At 47.8% G+C, this 23722-nt stretch overlaps 1 protein-coding gene across 1 annotated transcript in view; it reads right to left on the bottom strand.

Annotated features, from left to right (window-relative positions):
* The window catches only part of LOC144676765 (multifunctional procollagen lysine hydroxylase and glycosyltransferase LH3-like), a gene marked incomplete at its 3' end in the record, with an annotated part of 62697 nt that overhangs the window by 13073 nt on the left and 25902 nt on the right, over positions 1-23722 (bottom strand). Inside the window, exons 5-10 of the mRNA XM_078537084.1 lie at positions 13413-13525; positions 12522-12585; positions 9641-9738; positions 8365-8466; positions 5537-5668; positions 4140-4261 (exon numbers count right to left, since the gene is read on the bottom strand). Coding sequence (XP_078393210.1) covers positions 4140-4261; positions 5537-5668; positions 8365-8466; positions 9641-9738; positions 12522-12585; positions 13413-13525 — 631 coding nt within the window. The remainder of the gene's footprint in view (positions 1-4139; positions 4262-5536; positions 5669-8364; positions 8467-9640; positions 9739-12521; positions 12586-13412; positions 13526-23722) is intronic.

The raw sequence follows: 23722 nt of genomic DNA, 5'->3' as shown, positions 1-23722 counted from the left end.
GCAGAGTTTCGAATGACCTCAAATTACAGAGGGTAGAGACCAGCCAGGGGTCTGATGGAATAGTCGAGTCCAGGGATAGCAAAGGTGTGGATGAGCGTTTCACCAGCAGATGGATATGTGAACAGAGCCTCAAACACACATGCAAACACACACACACACACACACACATACACTAATACAACACACACAATCACACACACACACATACTCTAATACAACACACACAATCACACACACACATACACTAATACAACACACACAATCACACACACACACTAATACAACACACACAATCACACACACATACACTAATACAACACACACAATCACACACACATACACTAATACAACACACACAATCACACACACATACACTAATACAACACACACAATCACACACATACACTAATACAACACACACAATCACACACACATACACTAATACAACACACACAATCACACACACATACACTAATACAACACACACAATCACACACATACACTAATACAACACACACAATCACACACACATACAGTAATACAACACACACAATCACACACACACACATACACTAATACAACACACACAATCACACACACACACATACACTAATACAACACACACAATCACACACACATACACTAATACAACACACACAATCACACACACACATACACTAATACAACACACACAATCACACACACATACACTAATACAACACACACAATCACACACACACATACACTAATACAACACACACAATCACACACACACATACACTAATACAACACACACAATCACACACACACACTAATACAACACACACACACTAATACAACACACACAATCACACACACATACACTAATACAACACACACAATCACACACACATACACTAATACAACACACACAATCACACACACACACTAATACAACACACACAATCACACACACACACTAATACAACACACACAATCACACACACATACACTAATACAACACACACAATCACACACACACACTAATACAACACACACAATCACACACACACACTAATACAACACACACAATCACACACACACACTAATACAACACACACAATCACACACACACACTAATACAACACACACATACACTAATACAACACACACAATCACACACACATACACTAATACAACACACACAATCACACACATACACTAATACAACACACACAATCACACACACATACAGTAATACAACACACACAATCACACACACACACATACACTAATACAACACACACAATCACACACACACACATACACTAATACAACACACACAATCACACACACATACACTAATACAACACACACAATCACACACACACATACACTAATACAACACACACAATCACACACACATACACTAATACAACACACACAATCACACACACACATACACTAATACAACACACACAATCACACACACACATACACTAATACAACACACACAATCACACACACACACTAATACAACACACACACACTAATACAACACACACAATCACACACACATACACTAATACAACACACACAATCACACACACATACACTAATACAACACACACAATCACACACACACACTAATACAACACACACAATCACACACACACACTAATACAACACACACAATCACACACACATACACTAATACAACACACACAATCACACACACACACTAATACAACACACACAATCACACACACACACTAATACAACACACACAATCACACACACACACTAATACAACACACACAATCACACACACACACTAATACAACACACACATACACTAATACAACACACACAATCACACACACACATACACTAATACAACACACACAATCACACACACACTAATACAACACACACAATCACACACACACACTAATACAACACACACAATCACACACACACACTAATACAACACACACAATCACACACACACACTAATACAACACACACAATCACACACACACACTAATACAACACACACATACACTAATACAACACACACAATCACACACACACATACACTAATACAACACACAAAATTACACACACACTAATACAACACACACAATCACACACACACACTAATACAACACACACAATCACATACACACACTAATGCAACACACAATCACACACACACACTAATACAACACACAATCACACACACACACTAATACAACACACACAATCACACACATACACTAATACAACACACACAATCACACACACATACAGTAATACAACACACACAATCACACACACACACATACACTAATACAACACACACAATCACACACACACACATACACTAATACAACACACACAATCACACACACATACACTAATACAACACACACAATCACACACACACATACACTAATACAACACACACAATCACACACACATACACTAATACAACACACACAATCACACACACACATACACTAATACAACACACACAATCACACACACACATACACTAATACAACACACACAATCACACACACACACTAATACAACACACACACACTAATACAACACACACAATCACACACACATACACTAATACAACACACACAATCACACACACATACACTAATACAACACACACAATCACACACACACACTAATACAACACACACAATCACACACACACACTAATACAACACACACAATCACACACACATACACTAATACAACACACACAATCACACACACACACTAATACAACACACACAATCACACACACACACTAATACAACACACACAATCACACACACACACTAATACAACACACACAATCACACACACACACTAATACAACACACACATACACTAATACAACACACACAATCACACACACATACACTAATACAACACACACAATCACACACATACACTAATACAACACACACAATCACACACACATACAGTAATACAACACACACAATCACACACACACACATACACTAATACAACACACACAATCACACACACACACATACACTAATACAACACACACAATCACACACACATACACTAATACAACACACACAATCACACACACACATACACTAATACAACACACACAATCACACACACATACACTAATACAACACACACAATCACACACACACATACACTAATACAACACACACAATCACACACACACATACACTAATACAACACACACAATCACACACACACACTAATACAACACACACACACTAATACAACACACACAATCACACACACATACACTAATACAACACACACAATCACACACACATACACTAATACAACACACACAATCACACACACACACTAATACAACACACACAATCACACACACACACTAATACAACACACACAATCACACACACATACACTAATACAACACACACAATCACACACACACACTAATACAACACACACAATCACACACACACACTAATACAACACACACAATCACACACACACACTAATACAACACACACAATCACACACACACACTAATACAACACACACATACACTAATACAACACACACAATCACACACACACATACACTAATACAACACACACAATCACACACACACTAATACAACACACACAATCACACACACACACTAATACAACACACACAATCACACACACACACTAATACAACACACACAATCACACACACACACTAATACAACACACACAATCACACACACACACTAATACAACACACACATACACTAATACAACACACACAATCACACACACACATACACTAATACAACACACAAAATTACACACACACTAATACAACACACACAATCACACACACACACTAATACAACACACACAATCACATACACACACTAATGCAACACACAATCACACACACACACTAATACAACACACAATCACACACACACACTAATACAACACACACAATCACACACACATGCACTAATACAACACACACAATCACACACACACACACATACACTAATACAACACACACAATCACACACACACATAGCTGAGGAGTAAGGTCTGAGTAGGCCGAAGCCTCAGTCTCGCCTGACTCACATGCCCATGTCCCTGGCTTCGCCATCTGTCAATTCCTCCTCTGGGCCAACGACTTTAATACTGTAAAAATCTTCCTGGTGATTCTCCCAGAACTTCTGGATGTGTTTCTCGTGGTAAACCTCCTGTTTGCAAATACATATCATTTTAAAACTCCCGATGCAACTTGAGGCCACGCACCTGTGGCTTGTGCTTGGCCCTGGCCTAGGCTGTTTGAGGATGGAAACGCTGGAAAGGGCTCCTGACTGCCTCCCCTCTGACACCTGGCTCACCTGAGTTGGCAGGCCAAGTGCCAGCGAGCTGCTTGGCAACGGAAGCCTTCACAGCCCTGCCCAACCCCTCCTTGAGGCCACAGTGTGCAAGCCGTGGCTGAATTTGCCCCCACCCTTGCCCCTCCTCCTTTAGCCCAGGGTAGAGGGGTCACTGAGGACAGTAGCCACCACCCTGCCCCCGTCAGCCAAGATCGCCAATACCAAGACTTGGGACCTGGGATGCGATTCTCACCCCACCCAACACCTCCCAACCCCACCCCCAACCCCACCCAACCGGGTTCTTCTTCGCATTAATTGTTGTGGGATCCTTTACAGCCACCTGAGAGGGCAAAGGGGGCCCTCGTTCATCCGAATTGACAGCACCTCCGACAATGTGGCACTCCCTCAGTTAACCGCACTGGGAGCATTAGCCTAGATTACGAGGCCTCAGAACTTTGAAGTGGGGCTTGAACTGGTGACCTTCTGACTAGATGGATGCCTGGAATGAGTGGGTTGTCTTATGAGGAAAGGTTGGACAGACTGGGCTTGTTTCCACTGGAGTTTAGAAGAGTGAGGGGTGATTTCATTGAAGTTTACAAGTACCTGAACGGCCTTGACAGGGTGGACGTGGAAAGGATGTTTCCTCTTGTGGGTGGGTCCAGAACTAGGGGGGTCACTGTTTTAAAATTAGGGGGTTGCCCTTTTAGGACAGAGATGAGGAGAAATTTTTTTCTCTTGAGGGTTGTGCGAGTTTGGAACTCTCTGCCTCAGAAGGTGGTGGAGGCGGAATCGCTGAATAGTTTTAAGGCCGAGGTAGATAGATCCTTGTTAGGCAAGGGGATCAAAGATTATCGGTGGGGGTAGATGGGAATGTGGAACTCGAAACACAGACAGATCAGCCATGACCTACCCCTGCTCCTATTTCATATGTTCCTATGTGGGTTCATGGACTGAGCTCGGGTCCACACGCCAAAGGAAAAGGTCAGAGTTCAAACGTACAGCCCTCGCACCCCCCCCACCCTCAGCAACAACCCCACCAACCCCCTCCACTGCCAGCAAGGTGGAGGATGTGGGACCCTGCGAGAGACTCCACGGGGAACAGGGCTAGGATCAGCCCCCTTTCCCCACACACACGGCGGGGAAACCTACCCCGTTATAGATGAAAAGGCTCCGCTGTTCCGAGGGGTATTCGAGGGCAACAAGTCGTTTCAGGAACTCAGGGAGGAACGGGGTGGGCTGCAGGATGAAGACTCCTATCAGCACCTGAGGATAATCCTCATCCTGAGGGAGGGAAAGAAAGAGACAAAAACAGATATTTTTTTTTTTACAGACATCTACAGGGGGTTCACAGACTCTACAAAGATCCCCACCTTCCCACGCCAGCCAATAACACACACTCACATCCCCCTGTAAATACTGACACACACTCCCCGGGGACCCCCCTGTAAATACTGACCCCACACTCCCCGGGACCCCCTGTAAATACTGACACACTCCCCGGGACCCCCCTGTAAATACTGACACACTCTAACCGGGGACCCCCCTGTAAATACTGACACACTCTCCCCAGGGACCCACCTGTAAATACTGACACACTCTCCCCAGGGACCCACCTGTAAATACTGACACACTCTCCCCGGGGACCCCCCTGTAAATACTGACCCACACTCTCCCCAGGGACCCCCCTGTAAATACAGACACACACTCCCCGGGGATCACCTGTAAATACTGGCACACACTCCCAGGGTCCCCTGTAAATACTGACACACACTCCCCGGGGACCCCCTGTAAATACTGACACACTCCCAGGGTCCCCTGTAAATACTGACAAACTCACTGTGCTCCCCCACCCCGCACCGCTCCACCCAGTCAAATAGCATTTCTTCCCGCCACCCACCTCCTCCAAATCTTTAAATAATGAACTAATGAAAACAAAACGGCAGAGGGATTGTCAACCAACTAGGGAACTGGCTAATTTAGATCTAGCATTGTGTAATAAGAACGGGCTAAGTCATAATCCTGTTGTTCAGGAGCCTTTAGGGAAGAGTGACCATAATATGAAGGAATTTTACATTAAAGTTTGAAAACGATGTAGTTCCAATTCGAAACTAAGGTCCCACACAGGAGGTTAGTAAGCAAAATTAGAGCTCATGGGACTGGGGGGAAATATACTGGCATGGATTGAGGATTGGTTAACAGACAAAAAATAGAGAGTAGGAATAAACAGGTCATTCTCAGGTTGGCAGGCTGTGACTAGTGGGGTTCCGCGAGAATCAATGCTTGGGCCCCAGCTATTCACAATCTGTATCAATGATTTGGATGTGGGGACCAAATGTAATACTTCCAAGTTTGCTAATGGCACAAAACTAGGAGGGAATGTGCGTTGTGAGGAGGATGCAAAGAGGCTTCAAGGGGATTTAGACAGGCTAAGTGAGTGGGCAAGAACATGGAATATAATGTGGAAAATGTGAAGTTATCCATTTAGGTAGGAAAACAGAAATACTGGTCATAGAGGGAGTGCAACGGAGGTTCAGCAGACTGGTTCCTGGGGTGGCAGCATTGTCCTACGAGGAGAGATTGGGGAGACTGGGTCTGTATTCACTGGAGTTTAGAAGAATGAGAGGTGATCTCACTGAAACATACAAAGTTCTTACAGGGCTCGACAAGGTAGATGCAGGAAAGATGTTTCCCCTGAATGGTGGGGGGTGGGGTCTCGAACCAGAGGACATAGTCTCAGAATAAGGTTGTAGGCCATTTAGGACTGAAATGAGGGGGAAATTTCTTCAGTCAGAGGGTGGTGAACCTTAGAAATTCCCGACCCCAGAGGGCTGCGGAGGATCAGTCATCGAGTATGTTGAAGACTGAGATCGATGGATTTCTAGATACCAATGACATTGAGGGATATGGGGATAGTGAAGAAGATGGTATTGAGATAGAAGATCAGCCATGAGGTAGTTAAATGGCAGAACAGGCTCGAGGGGCCGAATGACCTACTCCTGCTCCTATGTTCCTCAGCATCTGGTTTAATTCTTTGATGTTTTTCACCCTGAATTTCTGTCTGCAGCAAAGTCCAGGAGTTGAGTCTGCAATTCTCAGAGACTCCAGGCGAGTCCTGGAGGGTTGGCAAGCGCTATGCAGGAGCACTGTGCATGGTGGACTCCTAGCAAGCTTCGCAATGCTGTGTTGTGTACCAAAACCCTCAAGAGCACACCTGGGCCTCTTCCCATAACCATGGTAACTGGTCCCTTACTGTTCCAAGCAGTGACTGCAGCACATGTCTCAACCAGCGCTCCAAGATTTCACACCGCACAGCCTGTATGAAGCTGTACACAGTATTCCCAATGACAGAAATTCCTTTTATTGATTGTCTGTTGGTTTGTTGTTCTCATTTCAGATATGGGGGCGAGGGAGAGAGAGGATACAGAGAATACAGAAAACACACACACACTGACACAAACACAGTGACACAAATATACACACGTACACACATACACACAATGACACAAACACAGTGACACAAATACACACAGGTACACACACACACAAACACAGTAACACAGACACACAGACAGTGACACAGATATACCAACACACAGACACACACACAGACACAAACAGTGGCACAACCATATATACACACATACACACACACAGTGACACAAACACCCACGCAAAGAGACACAGTGACACATGCACAGAGTGCAGACAGTGACATATACACACAGTGACACACACATGCACAGACACAAACAGTGGCACAATCATACACACACACAGACACAGTGACACACACACCCGCACATAGAGACATAGTGACACAAACGTCCACACAAAGAGACACAGTGACACATGCACAGACAGTGACACACATACATGCATGTGTATGTGTATATATACAGTACAGACACACACACATGGACACAAACAGTGGCACAACCACACACACACACACACACACACACACACACACACATTACCTGTAGCTCTGACAGGTCCAATAAGTCTTCATCACAGATTCCACAGCCAGTCTCATGGTTCCAGACATTTGGAATATAATTCCCCAGATAATTCAGTTGGAGCTGAGAGTCAGAATTAACAATTCAATCCACACCAACCGAGATTAATTAAAAATACACACACAGGGTCTCTGGAGCAATTACCTGGGGGCGAGGTCATCTTGCTTTGCTTAACCTGCCCGATTCTCCACCTCTTACCCCTTTAAGGTGCTGAACTAATGTTCAGGGCTCACTCCGAGTCGCCGGATGAAATTGATCCGGTTCTCACAAGCTATCAGACTGAGTGACTCCCCCCAGACAGAGATCACTGCTCTCCAACAATTGGCCCTGTCCCCACCAGTACTGTACCCCAGTGTTATACAGTGACAGACCCGTCCCCACCAGTACTGTACCCCAGTGTTATACAGTGACAGACCCGTCCCCACCAGTATTGTACCCCAGTGTTCTACAGTGACAGACCTGTCCCCACCAGTACTGTACTCCAGTGTTATACAGGGACAGACCCGTCCCCACCAGTACTGTACCCCAGTGTTCTACAGTGACAGACCTGTCCCCACCAGTACTGTACTCCAGTGTTATACAGGGACAGACCCATCCCCACTAGTACTGTACCCCAGTGTTATACAGTGACAGACCTGTCCCCACCAGTACTGTACCCCAGTGTTATACAGGGACAGACCCGTCCCCACCAGTACTGTACCCCAGTGTTATACAGGGACAGACCCGTCCCCACCAGTACTGTACCCCAGTGTTATACAGTGACAGACCCGTCCCCACCAGTATTGTACCCCAGTGTTATACAGTGACAGACCTGTCCCCACCAGTACTGTACTCCAGTGTTATACAGTGACAGACCTGTCCCCACCAGTATTGTACCCCAGTGTTATACAGTAACAGACCTGTCCCCACCAGTACTGTACCCCAGTGTTATACAGTGACAGACCCATCCCCACCAGTACTATAGCCCAGTGTTATACAGTGACAGACCTGTCCCCACCAGTACTGTACCGAGGTGTTATACAGTGACAGACCCGTCCCCACCAGTACTGTACCCCAGTGTTATACATCCCTAAGTGTGCCACCCAGGCACAATCCTGGTTTTGAAAGACAGAAATTGGAATGATTTGCTGGGGGTTTATCACAGTTCACAAGTTGCAAGTGTAACAGCTTCCCATCATCCACCATTACCCTTACCCAATCCCCCATTCGTGGCAGTGGGTGACCTAGGGCCAGTTACCTTGGTAGGCCCGTTGCCATGGATGACCACGGGTAACGTGTCCTGGGCTATGTTGCGGACTCTGGCCTTCCCTTTCTCGAACTTCACGACGACTTCATCTGGGGGACAGCGGGGCATGGGGATGGTGAGAGCAGAGAGAGCCAGCAGTGAGTAACAGCACACAGCAAACAACGCATCAACTCCCAGCTCCCCAGGCATGGCGGGCAGGGGCGGGGAGGGGGGAATCGATCGGAAGAGGGAGCGGGATTTACTTTCGACAAGGCCGAAAGACCTAACGCCTGAGATCAGCTCCCGCCCGACGTAGGTTGGGGAACAAACTGGGGACCTCGTGACTCGATGTCAGACCAGCAGGTGTGTATTCACACACAGTGTGGCGCTGGGTGGTGGTTTGCGGACTCTGCCAGAACAAACTACTCCCAGGCCCCGGCAAGAATATTATTTAAATGGAGAAAGACTGCAGAATGTTGCGGTGCAGAGGGATCTGGGTGTCCTGGTACATGAATTGCAAAAACTCAGCGTGCAGGTACAGCAAGTGATTGGGAAGGCAAAAGGCATGTTGGCCTTTATTATAAGGGGGATGGAGCAAAAAAGTGGGCAAGTCTTGCTACAGCTGTACAGGGCATTGGTGAGACCACACCTAGGAACTTAAGACTTAGGAGCAGGAGTGCGCCATACAGCCCTTTGAGCCTGCTTCACCATTCAATAAGATCATGGCTGATCTGATTGTGATCTCAACTCCACTTTGCTGCCTGCTACCCTCCCACCATAACCCTCGTCTATCAAAAAATCTGTCTAACTCAGCCTTGAATATATTCAATGACCCAGCCTCCGCTGCTCTCTGGGGAAGAGAATTCCACAGACTAATGGCGCTCTGAGAGGAAAAAAAAATTCTCCTCATCTCCCTCTTAAACAGTAGCGACCTCTTATTCTTAAACTGTGTCCCCTGGTTCTAGTGGAAACATCCTCCCAGAATTTACCCTATCAGTTCACCTCAGGATCTTATATGTTGCAATAAGATCGCCTCTCACTCTTCTAAACTCCAATGGGTAGAGGCCCAACCTGCTCAACCTTTCTTCATAAGATAAGCCCTTCATCCCAGGAATGAGTCGAGTGAACCTTCCCTGAACTGCTTTTAACGCAATTATACCTTTTACAAATAAGAAGACCAAACCTGTACACAGTATTCCAGATGTGGTCTCATCGAGGCCCTGTACAGCTGCAGTAAGGCTTCCCTACTTTTCTATCCCATTCCCCTTGCACTAAATGCAAACATTCTATTTGCCTTCCTAATCACTTGCTGCATCTGCATACTAACTTCTTGTGATTCATGTACCAGGATACCCAGATCCCCCTGTACCTCAGAGTTCTGCAATCTCTCTCCATTTAAATAGTATACTGCTTTTCTATTCTTCCTGCCAAAGTGGACATTTTCCCACATTATACTCCACCTGCCAAAATTTTTCCCACTCGCTTAACCTGTCTATATCCCTTTTCAGACTCTCTACCGCCCCTTGACAGCTTACTTTCCTACCTACCTTGGTGTCACCGGCAAATTTAGCTGCCATACATTCAGTCCCTTCATTGATGTTGTTTGTAAGTAGTTGAGGCCCCAGCACTGACCCCTGTAGCACTCCACTGGTAGCAGCCTGCCAACCTGAAAATGACTCATTTATCCCTACTCTCTGCTTCCCGTTCGCTAACTAATCCTTTATCCGCGCTTATATGTTACCCCCTATACCACGTAATCTTATCTTGTGTAGTAATCTTTGATGTGGCACCTTATCGAATGCTTCCTTGAAATCTAAGTACACCACATCTACAGGTTCCCCTTTATCCATCTTGCTTGTTACTTCCCTTTCAAAAAACCATGTTGGCTCTGCCTGATCACATTGTGATTTTCTAAGTTTTTTTTTAAATTTGTTCATGGAATGTGGGCATCGCTGGCTAGGCCAGCATTTATTGCCCATGCCTAATTGCCCTGTTTAGAGGGAACTAAAGAGTCGATCACATTGCTGTGGGCCAGCCATGTAGGCCAGACCAGCTGATCTCCTTCCCTATAGGACATTAGTGAACCAGATGGGTTTTTACGACAATCGGCAATTCTGCATGCATTCAGAGACAGAGCCTTTAACTGTCTTTTTACCATTTTTGCACTCTCTGCCCCTTCCTGCCACACTCTGGTTATCATTAACCAAATCGCCATCCTGCTCTACGCCACACCTGGAGCATTGAGTCCAGTTTTGATCACCTTAGGAGGGATCTACTTGCGTTGGAGGCAGTTCAGTGAAGGTTCATTAGGCTGATTCCTGGGACGAAGGGGGTTTGTCTTATGAGGAAAGGTTGAGCAGGTTGGGCCTATACCCATTGGGAGTTTAGAAGAACGAGAGGTGATCTTATCGAAACATATAAGATACTGAGGGGGCTGTGAGGATGTTTCCCATTGTGGGGGAGTCTAGAACGAGGGGGCACAGTTTCAAAATAAGGGGTCTCCCATTTAAGACGGAGATGAGGAGGAATTTCTTCTCTCAGAGGGTGGTTAGTGTTTGGAATTCTCTTCCCCAGAGAGCAGTGGAAGCCGGGTCATTGAATATATTCAAGGCTGAGTTAGATTTTTGATAGACAAGGAAGTTAAAGGTTATGGGGGGCAGACAGGAAAGTAGAGTTGAGGCACAACCAGGATAATATCGAATGGTGGAGCAGGCTAAAGGGGCTGAGTGGCCTACTCCTGCTCCTGTTTCTTATGTACTTATGTGCAAAGCTTTCCAGTATTCAGTCACAAGGAAGAAGAATTCAATTTAAGATGGGGGAGTAGGTACCGCGCGGCAAGGGATGGTGGGGGAGTTGGGGTGGGGGAGGGACAGCGGAAGCTTTGAGAGATTACCTAAAGCACCGTTGAGGTTTTGGAAGATTGTTGATTGGTGATCAAGAGTCATCTTGTACTTTTCCTGAAGGAAAAAAAGATCAACATTTCAGACTCTTCAACCCCGCGCCGCCCCCCCGCCCCCGACAGTTTGCAGCCATTTCCACCACCCCCCCCAACACCCACCCCAGATCTTCACTCACGCACCTGGGGACTCACTCCCCAGGGGAACCAACAAGAACTGGCCACATCTCTCGGCGATGTCCCCGGGATGCCTCAATCAGGTGCTTCTTTTGTGAAGCGGCGCAGTTGTAATGTGGGAAATGCGCAGAGCAAGATCCCACAAAGGGCCAGGCGAGAATCACCTGAATGACTGATTTTTTTTTTAAAAATACGGATGATGTTGCGTGAGGGATAAATGTTCCCCCCACCTCACCGCCCCACCCCCCCCACCTCACCGCCCCATCTCCCCCCACCTCACCACCCCACCTCCCCACCTCCCTCCACCTCACTGCCCCACCTCACCGCCCCTCCTCCCCCCACCTCACCGCCCCACCTCACCACCCCACCTCACCACCCCACCTCACCGCCCCACCTCCCCCCACCTCACCGCCCCACCTCCCTCCCTCAAAGTCGTGGCAGCGGGGTCTTTCACGCCCACCCGAGAGGGCAGACTGGGGCCTCAGTTTAAAGCCTCCTCCCAAAGCTTTGGCGTTGCATTCAAACCATGTTCACCGTCGATCTCAAATTAGGAACGTCAGAGGCCGCCGGGATAGGGGGGAACATTCTGGAAATCCTGTCGCTCAGGTGATTTTTTTTTTCTGGGGGTTCTGTGCAGAGACAGTAGGAAGGCAGAACATTTCTTCTTTGGCCTGGTTCTCTCTTCCTGTTGGTGCAAATAATCCGACTCACCCTGAGAATGGGGTTGAGGTAAACCTTGGTGTAGAAGAGCTGGTCGTCGTCATCGTCCTTGAACTTCCACTGCTGGACAATGTCATTGATGACTGGAGCAAAACCAATGAAACCTGCGGCAGAAACAGAAAGCATTGTGGTTAAAGAGGGAAAGTGGGAGGGAGAGGGGGTGAATTCAGATCCTCTTGGGATTCACTAAGAACCCCCACACTCGGGCAGTCTCACACACACTCACACAAAGACACTCACAGACACACACATACACACACGTAGACACACACATGGACCCTCACACACACAGACACATACACACAAAAAAAGTCATACACACACACAAACACAGTCACACACACACAAACACAGTCACACACACACAAACACAGTCACACACACACGTACACAGTCACACACAAACAGACAGCACACACACACAGTTACACACAAACAGACAGACAGACACACAAACAGTCACACACACACATACACAGTCACACACAAACAGACAGACAGACACACAAACACAGTCACACACACACACATACACAGTCACACACAAACAGACAGCACACACACACACAGTCACACACACACACATACACAGTCACACACAGACAGACACACAAACACAGTCACACACAAACAGACAGACAGACACACAAACACAGTCACACACACACACATACACAGTCACACACAAACAGACAGACACACAAACACAGTCAGACACACACATATGCAGTCACACACAAACAGACAGCACACACAGACACACACACATAGACACACACACACATAGACACACACACAGACACTGTTATGATCAGTCCCCAGGCCTGGTCCCCCAATTTGTTAACTTGCTGAACGAAACTCCAATTTTGTTACGCTCCCAGGTGAGGAGGGATGAACTGGCTCCTTTTCTTTATTCAACCCCCACCCCCCTTGGTTGGTCGCAACAAGGTTAATTTAAAAGGGATCCCTTCTCCCATGGATACCTTTTCCCAGTCTAAATGTATTTATTCTTTATAAGGAGCCAATTTAACCAGACTTTCTTGAGTCAAAAAAAGAGTAGGTTTATTAGTTACTAAAACCTGAGAAAAAATAATAAAAACAAGACACACATACACACGGATCAGAAATGAGAAGTTAGGAGTCCAAATAAAAGTTTTAAAAATATACGAATCAGTCTTTGGCTTATCTGTGAGGCGTACGTTGCAGTTGTTAAGTTGGGTGATTCTGGTAGAGCTGACTTTGGCAGTTTCGCAGTTGGTTTAAAGACACTTGGTTCTGCAGGGTAGCTGAAGAGGCTGTCCTATTTCCTTTTTGATTGTGGCCTCTGCTGAGCTTTGCCTCCAGCAACAGAGATAGGGGGAGAGAGAGACCTCCCCTACAACTGCAGGGGTGACTAGTTGGTGGTTCTCTTGTGCTGTCACACACACCGCACACCAGCACACCCTGCACTGCTCTGCGGTTAGCTTTTTAACCCATTTTCCCTATGTATTCCATAAGGGAAAATAGTCATCTTGCATCCATATCAGAACTATTTACACATTCTGAGATGTAAATCAACAGGAGATGGATTTTTGGATGACTGCTGAGATGTGCAAATCAGCCTTTTGTCTCCGCAACCACAGGAGATTAAAGTTCAATCTTTTGCATCTTTCGTATCTCCCTTTCCAGTGGCTCTGCTTGAAGAGGGGCATGACACCTTTTCAGGTGTGAGATTCCATGTTCTCTCAGGACAGTTCTGTCAGTATAATCCACATAGGAATTTTCCAGAAAGTGGTCACTTTACATTATCAGCCATCTTTTGCTCAGTGTCCCTGCTTGTATTTCTTTAAAAACACACGTCTTCCTTTAAAAGTTCAGATTGCCTGTAAGTAATTTGTGGCAATAATCGGATTTTCATGACAACACAGAGTGACACACACACACACACAGAAACGCACGCACAAAGTCACACACACACACACACACACACACACACACACACACAGAGAAACACACACACAGAGAAACACACACACAGAGAAACACACACACAGAGAATGACAAACACACACACAGAGTGACAAACACACACACAGAGTGACAAACACACACACAGAGTGACAAACACACACACAGTCTCACACACACAAGGACCTAGGAGTGACCACCGCACAGTCCTTATGAAGATGAAGTCCTGTCTTCACATTGAGGATACCCTCCATCATGTTACGTGGCACTACCATTGTGCTAAACGGGATAGATTTTGAACAGATCTAGCAACTCAACCATGGGCAACCATGAGGCGCTGTGGGCCATCACCAGCAGCAGAATTGTACTCGAACACAATCTGTAACCTCATGGCCCGGCATATCCCCCACTCTACCATTACCATCAAGCCAGGGGATCAATCCTAGTTCAATGAAGAGTGCAGGAGGACATGCCAGGAGCAGCACCAGGCATACCTAAAAATGAGGTGTCAACCTGGTGAAGCTATAACACAGGACTACTTGCATGCCAAACAGCATTAGCAACGAGTGATAGACAGAGCTAAGTGATCCCACAACCAATGGATCAGATCTAAGCTCTGCAGTCCTGCCACATTCAGTCATGAATGGTGATGGAAAATTAAACAACTCACTGGAGGAGGAGGCTCCACAAATATCCCCATCCTCAATGATGGAGGAGCCCAGCACATCAGCGCAATAGATAAGGCTGGAGCATTTGCAACAAACTTCAGCCAGAAGTGCTGAGTGGATGATCCATCTCAGCCTCTTCCGGAGGTCCCCAGCATCACAGATGCCAGTCTTCAGCCAATTCGATTCACTCCGCGTGATATCAAGAACTGGCTGAAGGCACTGGATACTGCAAAGGCTATGGGCCCTGACAATATTTCAGCAGTAATAGCAGTACTGAAGTCTTATACTCCAGAACTTGCTGTGCCCCAAACCTCAACTACTGAAGCAAATGCAGCAAGGCCTGGACAATATCCAGGCTTGGGCTGACAAGTGACAAGTAACATTCAGGCCACACAAGTGCCAGGCAATGACCACCTCCAACAAGAGAGAATCTAACCATCACCCCTTGATGTTCAATGGCATTACCATCACTGAATCCCCCACTATCAACATCCTGGGGGTTACCATTGACCAGAAACTGAACTGGACCAGCCATATAAATACTGTGGCTACAAGAGCAGGTCAGAGGCTGGGAATCCTGCAGCGAGTAACTCACCTCCTGACTCACCAGAGCCTGTCCACCATCTACAAGGCACAAGTCAGGAATGTGACAAGTCAGGAATTACTTTTCTCAAAGGGTCGTGAATTTGTGGAATTCACTACCTCAGAGTGCAGTGGATGCCGGGACGCTGAATAAATTTAAGGAGGAGATAGACAGATTTGTAAATTAATAACGGGTTGAAAGGTTATGGGGAGAGGGCGGGAAATTGCAGTTGAGGCCGAAATGAGATCAGCCATGATTGTATTGAATGGCGGGGCAGACTCGAGGGGCTGAATTGCCTACTCCTGCTCCTAGTTCTTATGTGATGGAATACTCCCCACTTGCCTGGATGAGTGCAGCTCCAACAACACTCAAGAAGCTCGACACCATCCAGGACAAAGCAGCCCCGCTTGATTGGCACCCCATCCACAAACATTCACTCCCTCCACCACCGACACACAGTAGCAGCAGTGTGTGTACCATCTACAAGATGCACTGCAGGAACTCACCAAGGCTCCTTAGACAGCACCTTCCAAACCCACGACCACTACCATCTAGAAGGACAAGGGCAGCAGACACACGGAAACATCACCACCTGGAAGTTCCCCTCCAAGCCATTCACCATCCTGACTTGGAAATATATCGGCCGTTCCTTCACTGTCGCTGGGTCAAAGTCCTGGAACTCCCTCCCTAACAGCACTGTGGGTGTACCTACACCACATGGACTGCAGCGGTTCAAGGAGGCAGCTCACCACCACCCTCTCAAGGGATGGGCAATAAATGCTGACCCAGCCAGCGACACCCACATTCCATGATTAATAAAAAAAGTCACACATACGCACACACACAAGTTTTCCTCTCTTTCACACACACGGCCTTTCACAAGCACACACACACAGAAATACACACACACACCTCTCACACACACGTCTCTCTCACACACATACAAGTCTCTCTCTCTCACACACACACACACACACACACAAGTCTTACGCACACACACGTCTCTCACACACACACGTCTTACACACACAGACGCACACGGTCTCACCCCACACACACACACACACATAACACACACAAGGTAATATGGGTCTAATGATCCACTCAAAAGCGAAATCAGAGATTGTTAAATGTGATATTAAACATTATCACATAACGTACACCCAGGAAACCGGACTGTAGTTGGTTGGAGGATGGCAGACAGCTGGTGGTTGGGTTACTAAAGGCCAGAAAGATCTCTTAAAGCCCTTCTTGTGCCCCATTGCTCCAAGAGTGCAGCTAACAAGACACGTCTGCTTTGACAGGCACGTATGAAGAAATGGGGATTGAATAACATGTAAAGGGCTTAAAAGAAAAGCAGGAAATGATGATCTTTTGTAACGATGTTAACAGGAGAGCTTATCGGAAGTAGCATAAGTAAAGATATCCAAGACATTGAGGAGACAAAAATAGCAGGTGGTCAACTGAGTGAGTGGGCATGACACCAGCTCTGAAATTTCTTCCCCTACAATCTCCTACTGTCTCCTGTTAACATCGCTACAAAAGATCATCATTTCCTGCTTTTCTTTTAAGCCCATTACGTGTTATTCTATCCCCATTTCTTTATCCGTGCCTGTCGAAGTAGACATGTCTTGTTAGCTGCACTCTTGGAGCGATGAGGCACACAAGAAGGGCGTTAAGAGATCTTTCTGGCCTTTAGTAACCCAACCGCCAGTTGTCTGCCTTCCCCCAACCAGCTACAGTCCGGTTTCCTGGGTGTACGTTACAGAATGGGCCAGCCCAGTGCTAGGCCATTCCCCTCCTCCTCGTCGTGACACACTCACAACCCTCCACCCCTCCCCCCACAGACCCCCACAGGTTATCTGCCTTTGTTACACTTGCCGTTCACTCTGCCCCGCTACAAAAAAGCGGAGAGAAAATATGCCCCTCCCTGTCCCGCGGGTGGTTCATCCACACATTGAACTCAAAACAAAATCGAGCGGGCAAGTTTCATTGAGCTCTTAAAGGGACAGGGAAATGCGGAGAGAGTCTGTCTTGTTTAAGAGCTGCACCTTTTTAAGAGACAAGACAAATAACAGATGTTTATATTTCATTACATTGTAGGATAAATTTCGTGGCCTAAAACAGTTATCAATTTTAATACCAACCAGCAAGTCCTTCAATAGAGGGTTTTTTCAATCTGTCTACGTTACTTTAAATTAGTTATGGTAAAACTGCCAGTCTGGCTCAATCGTGCCAGACGACTATCGTCCAGGAAACCCATCAGTGATGTCTGGAATCTGTAGGGGAGCCTCTTCAGATGAGGGACTAGAGAGTGGCATATCGACATTGGCAGATGGCACCAAGTTAGAAGGCACAGTGAGTTGTGTGGACGGGGAGCAGGAAGGATCAGCATGAACCTTTCGGCCCATTGAGCCCGTTCCAGCAAAGGCAGGTTAGGTGAGTGGGAGAAGCTGTGGGAGACGGAGATCAAGAAGGGGAAAATGTGAGGTTGTCCACTTTCGATCCAGGAGCAGGAGTAGATCGTTTGGCCCTTGGAGGTTTCTCCCTCATTCTATAAGAATCATGGCTGATCTGGTTGTGGGCTGAACTCCGTTTTCCTGTCAGCACCCCCATAACCCTCGACTGCGAGGGGGGGGAGAGAGAGAGAGAGAGACTGTGAGGGGGGGGAGAGAGAGGGAGAGGCTGCGAGCGGGAGAGGGAGACTGCGTAGGGGAGAAAGAGAGAGAGACTATGAGGGGGAGAGAGAGAGGGAGAGGCTGCGAGCGGGAGAGGGAGACTGCGTAGGGGAGAAAGAGAGAGAGACTATGAGGGGGAGAGAGAGAGACTGCGAGGGGAAAAGAGGAAGAGAGACTGCGAGGGGGGGAGAGAGAGACTGCGAGGGAGAGAGAGACTGCGTTGGGGAGAGAGAGACTGCGTGGGGGAGAGAGAGAGACTGTGAGCGAGAGAGAGAGACTGCATTGGGGAGAGAGAGACTGCGAGGGGGAGAGAGAGACTGCGAGGGGGAGAGAGAGACTGCGTGGGGGAGAGAGAGAGACTGCGAGGGGGGGAGAGAGAGACTGTGAGCGAGAGAGAGAGACTGCGTGTTGGACAGACTGCAAAGGGGAGAGGGAGACTGCGAGGGACAGAGAGGGAGAGAGATTGTGAGGGGGAGAGACTGTGGGGGAGAGAGAGAGAGAGAGGCTGCAGGGGGAATGAGAGAGAGAGAGACTGCGAGGGGGAGAGAGAGATTGAGTCTGCGAGGGGAGAGAGAGAGAGAGAGACTGTGGGGAGAGAGAGAGACTGCGAGGGGGAGAGAGAGATTGAGTCTGCGAGGAGAGAGAGAGACTGTGGGGAGAGAGAGAGACTGCGAGGGGGAGAGAGAGAGATTGCAGGGGACATGAGGGAGACTCTGTGTGTGGGGGAGAGACTGAGGGGGAGAGAGCAAGGCTGCTAAAGGCAAGAAAAAAAGAGAGAGAGAGAGAGAGAGACTGTGGTAGACAGACTGCGAAGGGAGAGGGAGACTGCGAGGGACAGAGAGGGAGAGAGACTGTGAGGGGGGGAGAGAGAGAGAGAGAGAGAGAGACTGCGAGGGAGAGAGAGATTGAGACTGTGAGGGGAGAGAGGGGCTGCGATGGGGAGAGAGAAACTGGGGGGGTGGTGGAGAGACTGCAATGGGGAGAGGGAAACAGCGAGGGAGAAAGGCTGTGAAGGTGAAGGAACAGTTGTTAACCTGTCAGCAAAGGAATACTCAGCTAACTGGGAGCCAGGAAAACGTGAAGTCACTAAATGCCTTGCAAATGAATGTGTGGGGCCTCCAGCTTACGCCTGTAAATTCAGGAGCCACTGGGTAGCAGAAAAATGTAGTAAATGCTGTTGCTTGGAACACTGGGGTAATTAAATGGATAATTTAATCCTGAACATTTTCATTTCAGAAGAAGGATTTATACTTGTGAGTGATCACATGTCTCTGCGTTACACATACTGCGAATTACTTGAGGTGCATGACTGTTAAAAACAAACTAGCAGCCATTTGGCGCACACTAAGATCCCAAACAGGAATGAACAACTTGCATTTTTATGGTGCTTTTTTTATGACCTTAGGACATCCCAAAGTGCTTTACGCTCAGTGAAATATTTTGTAAGTGCTGGGATGAAGGAAATGTAGAGGCGAATGTTCAATTAATTTAGGGGCTCCTAGGACTGGGGAGCATAATCTAAAATTTAGAACCAGACCTTGCGGGAGTGAGTTTAGCAGACACTTCTACACACAAAGGCTGGCAGAAGTTTGGAACTCTCTTTGCAAACACCGATTGATGCCAGATCAACTGTGCAACTTAACTCTGAGGTTAAGATCTGAGGTGCTGTAAAAAGAGTAGTAACTGCCTGGTTATAATCTTCCAGCTTTGTGTGAATGTGATGAAGATGCGTTAGCTGTGCCCTCTCCAGTCCTGGGAAGGTTTCTCTGTGCCCGTTTAAATACTGTAGTGTCCAGGAAATTGATGCTTTCCCTGTGTGCTGTGAGTTTAAGTTTAATGGAGGGGTGATAATTATTGAAGACGTTGTTGAATTCTTCTAACTCTGTTTCTGTGTGAGTCCGAATACCCCTTATGTCGACACAAATATGGAAGGTAATGATATTATATGACTGCGTCATGTGCTAGCGAGAATGAAAAGGTAGCCCCTAAAAACCGAAAAGGTAGCCCCTAAAAATCAGAAGGTAGCCCTTGAGTAAATCTCAATAAGAGCCCTCAAGAGAAAAAAAGTACTTTGACCCCTGTCATGTGGGGAAACACCCTCTTGCATAGAGCCACTCACCCACCCTCTCGCACACTCACTCACCCTCTTGCACACTCACCCACCATCTCGCACACTCACCCACCCTCTCGCACACTCACTCACCCACACTCTCAGACACAGCCGCTCACACACCCTCTCGCACACTCATTCACCCACCGTCTCACGCACAGCCATTCATCCATCCTCTCATCCAGAGCCAATCACCCACACTCAGACACAGCCACTCACTCACCCTCTCGCACACTCACTCACCCACACTCACAGACACAGCCGCTCACCCACCCTCTCGCACACTCACTCACCCACACTCTCAGACACAGCCACTCACTCACCCTCTTGCACACTCACTCACCCACACTCTCAGACACAGCCACTCACTCACCCTCTCCCACACTCACTCACCCACACTCTCAGACACAGCCTCTCACCCAACCTCTTGCACACAGCCGCTCACCCACCTTCTCAAACATAGTCGCTCACCCACGCTCTCAGACACAGCCACTCACCCACCCTCTCGCACACTCACTCACCCACCCTCTCGAACACTCACTCACCCACCCTCTCGCACACTCACTCACCCACCCTCTCGCACACTCACTCATCCACCCTCTCGCACACTCACTCACCCACCCTCTCGCACTCTCACTCACCCATCCTCTCGCACACAGCCACTCACCCACCCTCTCGCACACAGCCACTCACCCACGTTCTCGCACACTCACTCACCCACCCTCTCGCACACTCACTCACACACCCTCTCGCACACTCACTCATCCACCCTCTCGCACACAGCCGCTCACCCACCCTCTCGCACACAGCCGCTCACCCACCCTCTCGCACACAGCCACTCACCCACCCTCTCGCACACTTGCTCACTCACCCACCCTCTCGCACATTCACTCACCCACCCTCTCTCACACAACCGCTCACTCACCCTCTCGCACATTCACTCACCCACGTTCTCGCACACTCACTCACCCACCCTCTCTCACACAACCGCTCACTCACCCTCTCGCACACTCACTCACCCACGTTCTCGCACACTCACTCACCCACCCTCTCTCACACAGCCACTCACTCACCCTCTCGCACATTCACTCACCCACGTTCTCGCACACTCACTCACCCACCCTCTCGCACACAGCCACTCACCCACCCTCTCGCACACTCACTCACCCACGTTCTCGCACACTCACTCACCCACCCTCTCTCACACAACCGCTCACTCACCCTCTCGCACATTCACTCACCCACGTTCTCGCACACTCACTCACCCACCCTCTCTCACACAGCCACTCACTCACCCTCTCGCACACTCACTCACCCACGTTCTCGCACACTCACTCACCCACCCTCTCTCACACAGCCACTCACTCACCCTCTCGCACATTCACTCACCCACGTTCTCGCACACTCACTCACCCACCCTCTCTCACACAGCCACTCACTCACCCTCTCGCACACTCACTCACCCACGTTCTCGCACACTCACTCACCCACCCTCTCTCACACAGCCACTCACTCACCCTCTCGCACACTCACTCACCCACCCTCTCTCACACAGCCACTCACTCACCCTCTCGCACATTCACTCACCCACGTTCTCGCACACTCACTCACCCACCCTCTCTCACACAGCCACTCACTCACCCTCTCGCACACTCACTCACCCACGTTCTCGCACACAGCCACTCACCCACCCTCTCGCACACAGCCACTCACCCACCCTCTTGCACACTCACTCACCCACGTTCTCGCACACAGCCACTCACCCACCCTCTCGCATGCAGCCATTCACCCACCCTCTTGCACACTCACTCACACCCTCTCGCACACTCATTCACTCACCCTGCCAACCCCCTTCAGAATCTTACATATTTCAGAAAGATCAACTCTCATTCTTCTAAACTCCAAGGAGTACAGGCCCAACCTTTTCTCATAAGGCAAACCCCTTCATCCTCAGAATCAACTGAATGAACCTTCTCTGAACTGCCTCCAATGCAAGTATGTCCCTCCTTAAGTAAGGAGACAAAAACTGTCCACAGCACTTCAGGTAAGGTCCCACCAATGCCTTGCACAGTTGTAACAAGACTTCCCTAGTTTCCTACTCCATCCCCCTTGCAATCAAGGACAACATCCCATTTGCCTTCCTAAACACTTGCTGTACCTGTATGCTAACTTTTTGTCACTCATGGACAAGGACACCTCTGTACCACAGCATTCTGCAGTCTCCCTCTCTATTTCAATAATATGCTGCTTTTTGGACAAGAAAACACCCTACATCAGTCCCGTCCCTCACAACTGAGATGTCCTGTGCATCGTAA

This window comes from Cetorhinus maximus, unplaced genomic scaffold (assembly GCF_964194155.1).
Source record: "Cetorhinus maximus unplaced genomic scaffold, sCetMax3.hap1.1 HAP1_SCAFFOLD_1883, whole genome shotgun sequence".
Taxonomy (NCBI): Eukaryota; Metazoa; Chordata; class Chondrichthyes; order Lamniformes; family Cetorhinidae; genus Cetorhinus; species Cetorhinus maximus.
The sequence above is the reverse complement of the archived record's forward strand: the minus strand, read 5'-3'. Positions and strand labels throughout refer to the sequence as shown.